Source organism: Nelumbo nucifera, chromosome 1 (genome assembly GCF_055504915.1).
Source record: "Nelumbo nucifera cultivar China Antique chromosome 1, China Antique-T2T, whole genome shotgun sequence".
NCBI classification, from domain to species: domain Eukaryota; kingdom Viridiplantae; phylum Streptophyta; class Magnoliopsida; order Proteales; family Nelumbonaceae; genus Nelumbo; species Nelumbo nucifera.
In genome coordinates this window covers 16,058,052-16,074,019 of record NC_142649.1, presented here as the reverse complement: position 1 = coordinate 16,074,019, position 15,968 = coordinate 16,058,052, and the positions used below count along the sequence as shown (strand labels likewise).

Sequence of the window (15,968 nt, the reverse complement as noted above, 5' to 3'; positions counted from 1 at the left end):
TACCTACAGAAGAGACAACGAAATTACAACAACAGCCACTAATTTCTCAGAAATTTCAAAAAACCACACCTTCAATATCTTAAAGTGACCAAGATGCCCTCGTCAACCCCCATTCATTAGATCAATTCGGAGGCTAATTTCGGTCGAACAAAAATCGAGGCACCATTCTGCAAATTGAATATTCATTCATATAATGAGATTGTCCTTTGTGATTGAATGGTAGGCTACGCTTCACATAACTCTACCTTCCAATTCTCACCTTACATAAATACAATTCGAGATACAGCTCACAGCCTCATCAGTCATCGTCCAATCGAGAACAGAAAACCAAATGGGTCGCCTGAAAATCCAACTCGCCCTTGTTTTTTCGCTCTGGGCGTCGATTTCCGGCATCTGCTGGTGTCTCCCGAACGAGTTCTCGATAGTGGGTTACGAGCCGGAAGAGCTGCTGGGCTCAGAAGAACGAGTGTCTGAGTTGTTCGGGCGATGGAGAGAGAAGCACGGGAAGGTTTACAGACACGCGGAGGAGTTGGAGAGGAGATTCGAGAACTTCAAAAGGAATCTCAAGTATGTTATGGAGAAGAACTCGAAGAGACGATCGTCGGGGCATTTGGTGGGGTTGAATGGTTTCGCAGATATGAGTAATGAAGAGTTCAGGGAGAAGTATTTGTCGAAGATAAAGAAACCGGTGGAGAAGAGGAAGAAGAACAGTTCGTTAAGGAAGATGTCCTCGTGCGACGCGCCTTCGTCGTTGGATTGGAGGAAGAAGGGAGTTGTGACTGCGGTCAAAAATCAAGGCGACTGTGGTAAGTCTTCACTCGTTTCTCAGTAGTTCATTTTTTCTTTTGGACCTTTCTGGTTCCAATGAGGTCGGCCTTTGCTGTGTGCTGTTGTAGTATAGTCTGACGAACGTTGGATGGGAATAAGTATTGTGTCCATCAATATGATCATCCAGATCCCGATTGTTGTCAGTTTGGTTCGCGAGAATAGGGGTCCAGTAATGGTCCAGTGGTCCAGCCATTTGGGGCATTTCTAGTTCTACAATCTACAATATGATTGTTTTTGTTTACATTAATATAACCGTCACATAAAAAAAATTTAAGGACATGTTTTTTGTTTTTCTTGTGTTTTGTTTTAAGAAATAATCTGTTTTTAAATCAGATGGTTTTGATTTGTTTTTGGAACCGGTAACAAGAAAAATAATTCAGGTTGTAAAATGTCCTCTTACTTGGGTCGGAATCCCATTCTTAGTGGAATGACTCTCTCTCATTTAAGGGAATGGCCATTCTAGCCTCTCTCAATGAGCCACAAAAGAATAAAAAAGAGAAGGGAAAATCTATAATACAGAAAAGATATGATATGGAAAAAGTTTTGATCGATCAAAACCCACCCATGAATTTTGATAAATAACCACGTTTATAATTCCAATTTATTGGTCAGTTGTTATTCCAATATCATATCTTTTTCATATCATAGTGGAACCCGAGAAACAAACAGTTAAAAAAAGTAAGAGAGAGAGACAAGTGACTTCAAAACCTCAAACCCTATTTCTCTTTACCTAATACCAATTCTCCTTAAAAATTCTACATATTTTATGATAATCCGATTCCAATTTCTATCTGAACCAAACAGTCAAGGGAATAGGTGATTTCAATGGCCAACCAAACAGACACTCAGTGTATTGGTAGTTGGTAATGTATAGAGTGATCATCACATGGGGTATTACATGAACCGGTTCACGAGGGGTTTAAGACTTTTTAAGGCCCGACGTAGCACTGGTCCGGACCGTTAATTTTTGGAGAATGATATCTAATAATCAATAAGAAAGGTACATAATACATTTGGGGGGCCCAGATGTCAGGAACCATAGATCCAGATGACTGACGAAGAAAAAAGAAATCTAGATGAGTAAAGAACTGGGGTAGGTTTCAGGTCAAGTCTGTAGCTCAGCGGTGCACATGCGCCAGACTCATCAGAAAAAAAAAGAGTCCGGATCTACTAGAGATTGAAGTTTATAGCCCGTTGTACACGTCTTGTTTCTAGTTTCTAAGTAGATCTGGACTTCCGGAGTTTCACCCATAGAGGTGTAAAGTGGGCCGTGCCGGGCATGGGTGGCCCGCACAAAGTGCAGGCCATACCGTGCTGGCCCACGGGCTGTTACAGGTTGTGTTGCCCTCCCCGATGAAAAATTTGGGGGTCGGCCTGGCATGGCCCACGGTCCAGGCCCATGTGGGCCCGTGCCGTACCGTGGTCTGGATTGGCCCATGGGCCAAATCTTGGGCCAGGTCGGGCCAAAGTCATTTATTTAAAAAAATTGATAAAAAAACTTAAAATTTTAATTTTATATGAATTTTGTGTATACAATTGCTTATATATAGAATAATTAAATAAATTAATATAATAAAATTAAAAATTTATTTATTTCATTAATATATTATATGCTATATATTATTATATAATTATAATTTATATAATATATATAAATATATATAAAATATGTATAAAATATATACATGGGCCGGGCTACGAGCTGTGCAGTGCTAGCCCGTGGACCTAAAACCCTAGGCCCAGCATGGCCTGCATGATCGTGCCAGGCCTGGCACGGCCCGATTTACACCTCTACTCACCCATGGTCTAGGCATGTGCTTTAGAGTTTAGACTTTAGACTAGTGGGTGATCCTCAAATGGGCCTGCCTGCTTTGCTCTTTTCAGAATGTCTGAATTTTGAGGTACAAGCCTAGGAGGTCAAGCCCAATTATCTAGAATGGGCCCGTGGGAATGTGGGAGTCCAAATCCAATGACATTTCGGGCACAATTTGACATTGTTTTAGTAAATCTGAGAGACTCACTGCCATTGTTTTAGTTAGGATGCTTCTGCTTTCAGCACATTTTGCTTCAGCTGGCAGTCCTTTGAGGCCACATGTCATGATTCTACTGGTCCAAGCATGAAGGCCTAGCTTAATTGCTGCACAGAATTCTCACAATTTCCTGTATGTTTCTGGGTTAAATGTTGATAGGTAGCTGCTGGTCTTTCTCTTCAACTGGAGCAATGGAAGGAATAAATGCCATAGTCACAGGAGACCTTGTCAGCCTTTCGGAACAAGAGCTTGTAGACTGTGATACGACCAATTATGGATGTGAAGGGGGCTACATGGATTATGCTTTTGAGTGGGTCATTAACAATGGAGGGATTGATACAGAATCAGATTATCCTTACACAGGAGTTGATGGAACCTGTAACACTACTAAGGTCTGCTCTCCTAACCATTTCATACTCAAAATTTCTAATACCTCTTTTGGTTTCTCACCTCCACTGAAATAAGTTGCTCCCATGCTTCTGCTTAAGGCAGATTCCTGTGATTCTTTAGTTCTTTACCACAACACTGCTTCAATAGAATTTGTTCTCTGCCTAATCTATATTTGTTGTGTTGATTAGGAGGAAAGAAAAATAGTAACTATAGATGGCTATGAAGATGTAGCTGAAGAAGAAAGTGCTCTTCTCTGTGCTGTTGTTAACCAGCCTGTTAGTGTGGGGATTGATGGTTCTGCACTGGACTTTCAATTGTATACAGGGGTAAGTTAAAAAACATAAAGTTTTTATAAGTGAACCATTATATTCATATCACCAAAAACCTGAAATATCTAATCCTGCGCTAAATACCAGGGAATTTATGATGGAGACTGTTCAAGCAATCCAGATGACATAGATCATGCAGTTCTGATTGTGGGTTATGCTTCCCAAGGTGATGAAGAGTATTGGATAGTGAAGAATTCGTGGGGGACAAGCTGGGGAATAGAGGGGTACATATATATAAGGAGAAATACTGATTTAAAATATGGGGTTTGTGCAATCAATGCTATGGCTTCTTACCCAACAAAAGAATCTACTTCTCCTTCTCCTTTTCCTTCTCCATCTACTCCACCACCATCACCTCCACCACCACCTCCACCTCCACCTCCATCCCCTGGTCCTTCGCCAAGTCAATGTGGAGACTACTCCTACTGTCCAGCTACAGAGACCTGCTGCTGCATTTTTGAATTCTACGATTACTGTTTCATCTACGGCTGCTGTGAGTATGAAAATGCTGTATGCTGCACTGGAACTAGCTATTGCTGCCCTCAAGATTATCCTATTTGCGACGTTGATGATGGGTTCTGTCTAAAGGTTTGAAATTCTATTTCTATGATAACTTTTAATTGATTTTGCTAATCCAGTGAGACAGGACTCTAAGAATATGTTTGGTTTGAAGGAAAAGGTAGGGAAAGGAAGGGAAACATAGGGAAACCTATGCAAGGTTTGAAAGGGTTTCCCTACATTTCCCTTCCTTTCCCTACTTTTTCCTTCAAACCAAACAAAGCCTAAATGGTTGGAAATAAGGTTGGAAAACTCATGGCTAATGGGAGAGAACAGGGGACAACTTAGCAGAGTTACTTATCAGGTCATTTGAGTTTTCCAACTGTAATTAGAAATAATTCTAGTTATTGGTGAAATGCAACTAATTGGAAAGTGGAACTAGTCAGTCTTCTGAGCTGTCAGGTTGATGGTAGCCATACTCACAGATTACGACAAATAACAAAATGCAATATTCAGGTGGCATTTTACAGCAAAATTTTCTCAGTAGAATCATTTATTTTCTTCCATTTTGCAGAATTATGGAGATTACTTGGGTGTAGCTGCAAAGAAACGTAAGGTTGCCAAGCACAAGTTTCCATGGACTAAATTTGAGGATACAGCAAACCCATACCGACCTCTCCAGTGGAAGAGGAACCACTTCGCTGCGTTGCGCTGAGGATGGCTATAGTGTTCTGTAGTTCCAGGTTCTAAGGTTGTTGCCACTGTCATTCTTTCTCTGCTTTGGATGGCATTCTGCCGTCCTGTTTTTGAAAATTTGTGTTAATTATCTTCGAACTTACGCATGAACTACTATATCATAAAGGGTATCAGATAAAAAGGGAAAAAAAGAAAAAAATATTTGTTTCTTTCCATCTTGCATATTAATCGATGATTGCAGATTAACAGAGTTGCCTGGGTCGTTGTTTAAGTTGTCTCTTCTAACTTCGTCTGCAAAATTTTTAATAAAAGCAAGCTTGGTCAGAGTGTCAGACGTATGCTACCAGCTACCACATCTAAATTGTGTAAGACGTAAAATTCCTGATCACAGTGCTAATCTGGTTGAACCCCTCTTCTGGACATATTCACCAATGTTGTTGCTTGACTCCAACCTACTTGCCGTGGACGTGGATTTTTTAATGCTGTTTAATGTAAACCAGAGAAAGAATTAGTAGATTTTACTGGTCTAAAGAAAGCAAACTACTCTTCCATATCCTGACTTTGTAACATCACAGGCGTTTTCAGAAAAGGGCATAATTTTCTGAGTTTTATTTTTCGTAAACAATTTTTTGAGTTGATTTATGAAAGTTGGATTGATGTTGACATATATGCGACTTGGAATGTATTTGGTTTGGGCGGAAAGAGAGATGGGTTGGAGGTTTTCTTTTTTTATTTTTAGCTTGACACTTAACTTCATTGATGATGCTCAGGGGGAACTTTCCCACAACAGAATACTTCACAAAAGATGGAAAGGATCATGTAGTATGATCATTTCTCAAATAAACACCGCCCCACAGCGCCAAGTAGGCGTTTTGATTCTACTCAAACTAACTTTTTATTTGGTTGGATTGATTCAAGTAAATTGCCTGTACTTTTTTTTCTTTTGCCTCAGGTTTCTGTGACACCACCTTTTTGATAATAAGAAACGGTTTTATACACAGCAACGGTTTTACATTTTTTCCCATGCGACGCTATAAAATAATAATAAGAATTATACACTAGGTTTTATACACAGCAACGCCTACTTCTAAGATTTTTAAGGCAAAATGCAGTTAAATGAGCTTACAGTATTAGCATTTTGGCTAATACGAGAAACTGAGCAAGAGAACTTGGAGACTAACGCCTTGTTTTCCACTTTTGCTCAAGACTCAAAAGGTTTGCTCAAAGCACGATTTTTTTTCATGCCGCAGACAAGCCTTATCTTTTTATATTGGTCCATTTCTCATTCTAAAAAGAATGAGGTGTATGGCAAGATTTGTAACCAAATACTTCGGTATACTTCATTCTTACCACCCTGAATGAGCAAGAATTCCATGAATGAAGTCCACATCAGTGAATCAAATATGGCCTAAATTTTACAATCAGCAACTATGTTATAGATGCACCATTATGGATCCATATTATCCACCAACAAAAGCTGCACCACTTACAAACGGTCTCCTTCAATATGAATTTTATCGATGCCCATCTGCGGAGCAAATTAATTCCCTCTAAATATGACACGCTTCCGTGGTAGGAGGCTCAGCTACTGACAGAGGAATAGCTGGGGCAAACACCATCATTGTAGTCACAAATAATAACACCAGCGCTTGATCTCAACTCACCTACAGTTCCATCAAAATGGGTTGGAAGAATCGGAGAAGAGAACCCAATGCAGCCTTCATAAATGTGATTCCAATGCAAGCAATTCCTTTGTTGCCTTCACATCAAGGTAAGGAGGGGAGATTTTAATTAATTTTGAAGTGTATTTTTAGCTTCTTTAATAGTTATCATGCAAATATGCAGATAGAGATTTTATAAGTACTCTTCTGCAATCTGTAATGTGTTCATTGGTTAGTGACTACCCCATATTAAGTATGGAGCAACTAAACCTATTATTCTGTTTGGGATCAACTAGTCAGGTGATAAATTTGGGTTGAGTTTCCTATTTAACTTGGGGAAAAACTATGCTGCCGGAAGGGCATTGACCAATCAAAACCTCCCACGAATTTTGATAAATACCACCTGATTGGTTATCACTTCTATGATACCGGTTGATTGGTTACAAGTTTTTCTGGTATCATAGTTGAACCTGTTGCACAAAACCCAGAAATACAGATTTGAATGGCACCCAAAAACAAAAACAGAGATAAAGAAAAGCAAACAAAGAGGACACACAAAATTATGTGGTTCGGCTTATAGCCTATGCCCAGAAATCCACTATGTAATCTGCACTGGTGAGATAACTACTCTCAACTATTTTGAGAGTGAAGGTAACGAAATGTCTCCCCCCCGCAAAAAAGAAAAAAAAAAAAAAGAAAATAAAAAGAATCTCAGAGTGGATACATTTTTCTGTTAGGAGATCGATCATGTGTCTCATGAAGAAGCCCTATGGTCTGAAGGCCTTGATAGATATGCTTGAAATGCTAGTCCAGTAAAAACTAGAAACCCCTGCTTTCTGAAATCCAAAGATATTACATGTTCCCATAAACATATGAAAAATTGGAAGGATTTTGAACATGTCCAAAAGAAATTTCTGCTCGTTCAATCAGTTTTCATCCACCAGTAGTGGTAATGTATTCATATTTCCAAGGTAATATTCAGGTCAAATAAGGTTCGTTTGCCTTCTTGATTACTTTAAGTTCAACTCTCAACAATATTTCTAGTGTCTACCAAAAGAAACAACTCTTCCTCTGTTCAACATTTAGCAGAACATCAAACCACAGGGTCTTCTATGAAAGTGGCTTGAGCTGACTTCTATAGACTGGCCAGGTTACAAACTAATCGTTTCCTGGACAAGCACAGCACAAGCCACTTATACAACTAGTAAAATTTGGTTCTTATGTGACTAACTAAACTGTACAAACAATAATCATCTAAGGATAGAAACTTAACAGTTTTTTTAATATTAAGTTTCAAAATTGTGTTATAGATCAAGGGGAGTACATGAGAAGATGTACAAGAAGGATAGAAAAAGATCTGCCCAAAGGTTACTCTGGCAGAGATTTGTCACTATACAAAGAATCCCTCTGAGCCCCAGCTTTAGCTAGCTGTGTCCAATTCATCCCCCAGATATCCATCTTAGATGGGCTTGAAGAAAATAGATAGTCTTTTATCTCATTCAGTAGGTGAGCTAGATGCTGGGTACTATCCAATTCAATTGCTCCATCTTATGGTGTTTAAAGAGTCTCCTATAGAAGTGGGAATGAAACCTTGCTGTTTAGTCTGTAGGTCAGCTAAGAGAGCAGAAACTTTTTCTTCAGTAGAATTTGTAAAGCCAATGGGTCCTCTGTAAGCACAACAGATATTCCCATCTGCCCCATGGAGAACTCCTCCAATTCCAGCTGCTCCTGGAATCCCCCTAGAGCTGCCATAAAATTGAAGTTTGAAGTTACATTGTAATGATTCGAGGGCAAGGCCAGTGTGGCTGGTGATGTAGAATAGTGATCAGGTTTCTTCTAAGGTTATCCGTAGTTACTCCATAGTGTTCAGAATCTGGTCTCGCAGACCTTAATGGGGAACGCCTTATCATTGAAGATCCTGTTATTTCTTTCTTCCTGTAGGTATATAGTGCTCGCTTAGATCATCAAAGTGCAGAAGACACTAAATTGGTACCACATGGACACATGCGATGAGTTCATAACTCATCGAACGACTGTGATGAACATACGACTCGTCACATGTCCGCGATAAACTTGTACTTGACACAAGTTAGAATAAACACTGGCTGATGTGAACCTGCGACAAAGGCTAGACGTACGCGGTTCTGCGATAAACTTTGAACGCCCGCGGTTCTGCGATGAACTTCGGATACACACGGTTTTGCGATGAACCTGAGATTATTACAGAACTGTGGATCACTGTGAACCAGAATTAAATATCGACTGCACGTGCAACTTTAAGTCATGCGCGTGATTAGGCACCACGAAGGTTCAATAAAATACACCTGTTAGATAGTGACGTCACCAACGCCACGTTGGTTAAGTAGGTCACGAAAGGAAGTAGCACACGCAGACTATGGGAATCCTCAGACGAAAGGAAAGTCGGTCCTTGAGAGATCTCATAAGACATGCGGCGAAACCCTAGCAATGCTCCTTAATGACCAACAACGAATCTAATAATCCCTTTCCTAATGGGAATCAAACTCTTTCAACGCCTTCCTTTCGGGACCTCGGGATCCCTCCTTATAAATGAGAGTCCATCCCATGATGAGAGGATCATTCGAATCATTCAATCTTCCTACCCTGCTCCCTTATCACTTCCATTTACCCTAATCTCCAAACCCTCAACCTGCACCCGGTCTTCATCCTTCAAGGAGACCCCCAAGCGTAGCCTTACCACCACACCTACACTTCCCATACACTTTCTACAGTCTCACATGAGAAATAGCTTTCTGGTAGATCCTCCCTCTTTGCCCCAGCTCACAGCCGTTTCATTGCCAAAGTCATTAACAGTTCTTGGAATGACTCACATGTAGCCCACTAAATTAAGAAAGAAGTGCCATAACTGCCTAGCTTCCACACAATGGATATAAAGGTGATAAATGGACTTGCCATCTTGGAGGTACATGATACAAAACATGGGGAGAAATCCTTTCTTTGGTGCACATCACAAGTATTTAATTTTCCAAGGCTGACCTCCCAATAGGAAAAAGAGATCCTTATTCCTGAGAGGGATCAAGAAATCCAAATCCTATGTGCTGGAAAAGCTTTCATGTTATACTATATATAATGGCAATTGAAGGAGCTAGTAGAGAATTGGCCATAAGAGTAGAGAGTTCAAATGTGATGATCAGGGGTGGAAGGGGACAGGTATAACTCCTTGAGAGCTTCAAGGAGATAGGTGGTTTCTACTACTTCAGACTCCCTAAGAGGTTGGATTAGGTCAAGGTTTCCTTGTATTGCAGTTATGGGCCAAGTCCAAAGATATGAGGTTATTTGATAGCAAGAAACTTTCCCCAACCAAACATCAGTTGAAAAAAGCAATTCAATTACCATTTCCCACACCATATCTTGTGAATAAAACGAAAGAATTATTAGTGGAGAGTATGCATTTCCAAGGATTGGAAAACCTGAGTCAGTTCGAGTGAAACCCAACTTACTTTATAAGAGAAATACTAGAAATAATCTTGTTGTGAATGCAACAGAAAAAAAAATTTGGCATACAGTAAATAATAACTTTTTCTTTACAAATATGCTTTACAATATCCAAAATTCATAGGTTCATAGGTTCATGCAGCCACAAAGAAAGGTGAAAGAAAGTGCTCATCTACATGCACAATATGCATGAAACAATGTAAAAGGAGAACCAAAAAGTATTCTTTTGAAAACAATACTGTTCCATAATGAAAGCCTGTAAAAAGTTCACTTAACACGTGGTAGAACTTCTAGAGATAGAGATACACCTTGGCTTACTGGAGAAGTGCTACAAATATCAGCACCCAGTGCCCTTATTTGTCCCCTTTGTAGGTGGACAGCAACCTTGGACCAGATAGAACCATCCTATACTTAGTTATATCCACTTGTTAGTTCAGTTCAAACTTTCTCTCTACTACACTTTTCCTTGTTATTAAAACTCTGTATTAGTCATGTTAACATGCAAAAAAGAGATAGTGCAGCAGAAACTAGAACAATTTTTGCTTTCTGAAACAAAATAGAAAGGAATCTCTAATCACATATGATTACATAAAAAACCTAGGAGGCTTGTGAGCATCAGTCACATTTCAATAGTGCAATAAATTCATGATCTAGTTGTTGTTGTATTAGCTACAGCTTAAGAAATAATAATTTTGAATAAACTTGCTTCTTGGCTATCTGTAAACCCAGAGTTTAAGCACCAGAATGTTTTTCAGCTGCTTTGCCCTCAATCTGTTTGGAATTTGTAAGCTGGCTTTCCCCGTGGTGAGGTCCATCGGGAAGCTGTTGTAATATTTTCCTCTATTATCAATAAAATTTCTTACTTTACCTTTCGAATTTCCTTATTTCTTAGTTGTCTGCTGGGTTTATTTCAGAGTTTTGAGGTTCAATTCTCCACAACTATTTTCAGCATTTACCAGAACATGGCAGCATAACGATCACTTTTGAAAGTGGGCAATGATGGAATTATCTCTGTATATCTGCACTCTACCTGTAAGAGTTGGAGTGTTTGAAGGTTCAATTTATGTCCCCATCACTGGAAAAAAGTCCATATGGTGGTTCCTGATCATCATCAGAAGAGAACCTCTCATGTTGAAGGAAATAGAGAGGAAGCTTGGGGAGGGAGACGAAGCAGAAGAGATGGTCCCATTTTGGTTTGGTTGCTTCACTATTGCTAAGAGATGATCCCCCATCTCACTAGGGTGCAATTTGGGCCGTCTTGTTGGGTTAAGCATTTGTTAAATTTTGACCGAGTCCAACCCTGATGCAGCAGAAAATCTTTAAATCGAGTACCTGATTTGCAACCCTATCTTGCACCCCAAACCCATCCCCTGATCCCCCAAAAAAGGTTGGGCTTAACAGATTCACAACATCTAGACATGTGAAGATATGCCTATTTTTTTTTGGCAAACAAGTATGACTAGTGTACATTATAGATTTTTTTCGCCCTTGAAACCAATGCTTCTTAAAGGGAATAAACTTAAGCATAATGTCTGATTTTTTGTTGATGTGGTGACATATGGCATTAAATGTTGAAAAGGAACACTTAATTTTTGCTGCAAATTCAGTATTTTGCAGTAGTATTGGATAAGAAAAATAACCATTTATTTATGGGACACCAACACAATAGATTCTAAGAAAAATATCAAAGAACGACTTATAGATCTATGGAAGTAATTGAAGCATAGTAAAAATTAAAATGTATGAAAGCTCCTCTAGAACAGCTCAGATTGAAGCAAGCAAAGAATCAACTAAGTTGATATTATCTAAACCTGCTTCTTTTGATAATGTAAAGCTGATGCAAGAAAAGCCCTCCGAGCAGGAAAAGATCTTCTGTTGACTTCAAAGCCCAAGCTGAGGTGTCGTTTTCTGTTGCAGTGCTGCTTTATTTGATCATAAAGAATGGTATAATTTCTACTGCTGACATTCCTAAAGTAGCATCCATCTGTCCCATCGTATGTATATACCTGCTGAGTGCTTCCCAAACCACTGGTTACCAAGTTCCCCTTTACAATCATAGAACCCTGTCCGGTCTGCAGATTTTTGAGAAAGCCACTCGAGAAACCCAAGGGGCCATGTGAAAATATATCCTGGTTGAACCCCAAAGACAAGTTTGAAACTGAAGCGTAGGTGCCATTTCCTTGATCCAAAAGGTCAGTGTACAAATAAAGTGGGAACCTTCGAGATACATCGATTAAATATAAATCAGATAGGAGCCTCTCATAAACACTGGTATTAGCATCTATTGTCTGGTTCACTATCTGCTGATTCCCATCGTTCCCAAACTCCATCATGTTTCTGTAGACGAAGTCTTGGTTTGAATGGGTTGTGATGTTTCCATGGGAAGATTTCAACCACCCAGATGAAAAAATGGACCTACTTGCAGTAGTAAGGAAATTTCCATCAAGCCCTTTGAAATCTGAAACTAAGGTGAGCATAAGAGGTTGGGTACTATACTCAATCAGCTCTCCTTCAGTTCTTTTACTGTCTTTATCCAACCAGACGTGCAAATTTGCATCTATGAACCACACGCTAAGAGCATTTGTTACACTGAACCCGAACTGGTGCTGCTTCCCATCCAAAATCTTTCCTAGGAATGGAGTAATATCAATATCATAGGAAGGGAGATCAAACGATCCAATTCCAGTGATTGGTCTCCATAGTAGGGGATTGACCCCTCCAGTATATATCACGGTAAAAGGCCAGACAGCACCAACTACAGTGCCATCAAGACTAACCACAACCTCTCTGAAAGGTCCATTCCCTGGTGTCCCTGTAAGATTGTTTGCAGCTATGTAATTATTGGGAGGATTCCCATACCAGAATTCATCATCTGAATGGAAAGAAACATAAACCTCCAATATAGCTCTATAAGCATTCCGGGGAACCGAAAACTGCTTCAATTGGACATCCGTTGAGTTCTCAACCAGAAACCACAAACCATCATTCAAGGGGAGATTTCGCGAAATGGGCAATACCAGATCGGCCGGAGAGTTAAACCTATTAACTGAATTCACCCATTTTGGCTTATGGAAACGGAAAGGTTCCTCCGCAGGCCAAAAGTGGAATGTGATATTCACATGGTAAATTCCAGTGTAGGTTCGATCAACAAGGTTACCCAGATAAACAGCTAGTGTTTGGGGGTCCTTAAGCAATGAAGAGTACCTCGTGATGTCCTTCTTGACCGTCCAAACGATTCCAGTGGCTCTAGGTTCAGCTGTGCAACTTCGAAGAAGCTCAACTCCACCCAACCAAACACCAAAGATGCGATCAAATTGTCTTCCTTTACAGGTGGCATTCCATTCAAGGACGATTTTGGAAAATTTCTGGGATGGGCAGTCTGAAGGGGGAGTATATTGAGCAAGAACAGGTGGTCGGCCATATGTGTAGCCGAAATCATGTTGAAGGACAAGAACAGAGCAAGGTTCTGTCCTGGGTACTTTGATAGGTTTGGTAACTTCGAAGAAACGGGTGACAGGAACGTCTTTGGGGGCTGCGTGAGAGAGAAGCTCTGCTCCAAAGAGTCTTGTTTGGTGGAGATCTGCATCGGAAGAGAGTGGGTAGTGAAGGAAGAGAGAGAAAATGAAGGGAATGAGAAAGGAGGATGAAGCCATGGCCAGCTTGTCCTGCTCTCTCTGTGAATTTCGGTTTCACACAGAGACAAAGAGAGAGATGGAGAAAACAAATGCAAGCAAGAGGAGTTGCAGTTGCTTATAGCCTTAGACAAATGGAAGCAGAGAATTGAGCTAGTGTGTAATTCCCATGGAATCTACCATTCTAAATTGAAATCTTCCTGTCGCCACTCGCACACGCACTCGAACTTACTGTTGGCGGGTCCGACTGATAATTTTTTTTTCTTTTTATTGATGAATTTTTAGAGCTTGGATGCCTGGCCGTCACATGTGGTAGGATGTACATAATAATCGTTTTTCAGAATTTGCATTAGAAGAATATCATTGCGATCCAAATTTGATTCATTATCGAATCGAGATTCCAACTACGTTTTATTTAAAAATTTTTAGGGCACATTACATCAAAATTTCAACCCATCTTAAAATATGTCATGTATGTACTTATTTTTATTGGTTCATGTTTCACTAAAATACATTTATCCTTAAAAAATTGAACAACGTTAACCATTTTCACCACAGGTTGATTTATATAAATTATATTGCAGTAATTTCCATAGGATGCATCATAAAGGATTCTAGGTATGTAATCCAATATAATAATATTATGAAAAATTAGACACCTTTTCCTTCAAACCAAACACAGCCTTAATTTTCACTCGGAATTAAGGAATCAACAACAATCTTTGCAAAAACTTTACTCTCGGAGGCTTGTGCCCACTAGGTCCTCTACTCCTCTTTACATTCAACTTTTGCCCACCTACTTCTACAATGGCTTTTTGGACATCCGATAGCGATTCTATAGATTACTATTATTTTTTGGGAGAACCTTATCAAAGAAAGACATTTTTTTTCCTTAAGAATTTGGTGTTGGTTAGTGCAAAGCCCGTTTTAACAGCCTTTATAGCCTTGCATTGAGATTATCACCATATTTATGTATTTTATTTCATGGGAGATATTCCCAATACAAGGTTGTAAGAGGCTGTTAGAACGGTGTGAGCATGGACTTGTCAATTAATAGGGGTTTTCAATCAGAATCGGAAGTCTCTTCCAATTCCAATTGTTTGGTTGGGTAGAATCAGAATCTCATTCCCATTTTTGGTAGAGTGACATTACCCCCATTTGAGGGAATGGCTATTCCCTCCCCCTTCCTTGGGAATGAGATCCCATACCAGTTGATTTCAGATCTAATCCCGATTCCCGTTTGAACCAAATAAGATATAGGAATATACCATTTCGATTTTGATTCCACCACAAACCAAATGGACCATTAATTAATTATGCATCCATGTAGGTTTTGGATAACACGATTCCATAGTATATACTTTTGTGGATTAGTTGGTTTTGAAGCACACTACCCCTATTGGATGTTAGTGTTCTAAAACCATTGCACATGATTCTAATTTACAAAATATCGTTGATCTTTTTTCCCACAAACGATTTGTTGTATCAGACCCTAACATTTACATTCTACTATTGCACTTATGCCTCAGTTTAGGAGTATAAATACAAATATGTACAATACAAATACATACAAAATTACACAAAATATAAGGTTTTGCACTCTCTCAACTTATATTTATAATAGTCCTTCCAAACTGAACTTATAGGTTGTGGTATGGTTCAAAACATGCTATAAAATCTTCAGAAAAGAACAGATAGGCCCAATGCATATTTTTGATTTCCACTGCAAAGCTATAAACATTCGAAATGTCAACAACCCACACTCTATGCATCAACGCCCGCCCATGAATTGGCATCAATTCCGAACCGGCACCTACCCCAACAGTACTTTGGGCCTACAAATTCTGACCCTGGGATGAACCGTCATTCTCCCTAAAATCTTCCTAGAATGTGGAGGTCTTCTTCTTCTGTTTTTTGTTTATATACATGTTGATTAACCATAAAGGTGCAGAGATGAGCGGCTGCTACTTGGGCGCTCCATATCTGCACAAAAAGGAGAAAAAGAGTAGTTGCCATACAATATGGATCCGAGACATTTATCCCTCAAGCAAAATGCAAGAGAGAACTGCTAAATCTGGATGGGGTCGAAAATTTGGAGGTTACTTGACCTTCCAAGATATCTTTACTTTTTCGCATTTTACTATCTTTATGATAGTCATATAAATAGGTCTTTGCCCAATGCTCCCTTTATTGTTTTGAGGAGGGAACTTAACCAACTTAAACGTTTGGGGGGGAAGACCAAGTTAAGATCTCTCCAGATTGAGACAAATGTCTCATACTGACCAAGGCTCTAACCACTTGGTCATCCAGTCTAGACTAGGTCAAATGGATATCCATTGACCCAATAAGAGCTGGAACTTGGATCCAGAATAATCCAACAATATTGGTATCTCCGTACCAGTGTTTTAAAAGCGAAAGGCGCACAAAAAG

The 15,968-nt window shown here is 39.5% G+C and overlaps 2 protein-coding genes across 4 annotated transcripts; one reads left to right on the top strand and one right to left on the bottom strand.

Moving 5' to 3' along the window:
• The first annotated feature begins 267 nt into the window (after positions 1-267).
• LOC104611580 (cysteine protease XCP2-like) lies at positions 268-4,984 on the top strand. The gene is made up of 5 exons (XM_010278710.3): positions 268-806; positions 3,018-3,250; positions 3,437-3,574; positions 3,665-4,165; positions 4,650-4,984. Exons 1-5 carry the CDS (start codon positions 332-334, stop codon positions 4,788-4,790), a joined length of 1,488 nt encoding a protein of 495 aa, XP_010277012.1. The 5' UTR covers positions 268-331; the 3' UTR covers positions 4,791-4,984.
• Positions 4,985-5,117: 133 nt separating this feature from the next.
• Positions 5,118-14,145, bottom strand: LOC104611579 (peptide-N4-(N-acetyl-beta-glucosaminyl)asparagine amidase A-like). Of its 3 annotated transcripts, none has more exons than XM_010278709.3 (2): positions 11,718-14,143; positions 5,118-5,253 (listed from the first exon to the last, which is right to left on the bottom strand). In XM_010278709.3, exons 1-2 carry the CDS (start codon positions 13,557-13,559, stop codon positions 5,248-5,250), a joined length of 1,848 nt encoding a protein of 615 aa, XP_010277011.1. In that variant the 5' UTR covers positions 13,560-14,143; the 3' UTR covers positions 5,118-5,247. The 3 variants fall into 3 exon arrangements, with proteins under 3 accessions (XP_010277011.1, XP_010277009.1, XP_010277010.1); XM_010278707.3 differs by lacking the exon at positions 5,118-5,253 and adding an exon at positions 6,150-6,530 and having other exon boundaries at positions 11,718-14,145; XM_010278708.3 differs by lacking the exon at positions 5,118-5,253 and adding an exon at positions 6,150-6,435.
• Between the last annotated feature and the right edge of the window lie 1,823 nt (positions 14,146-15,968).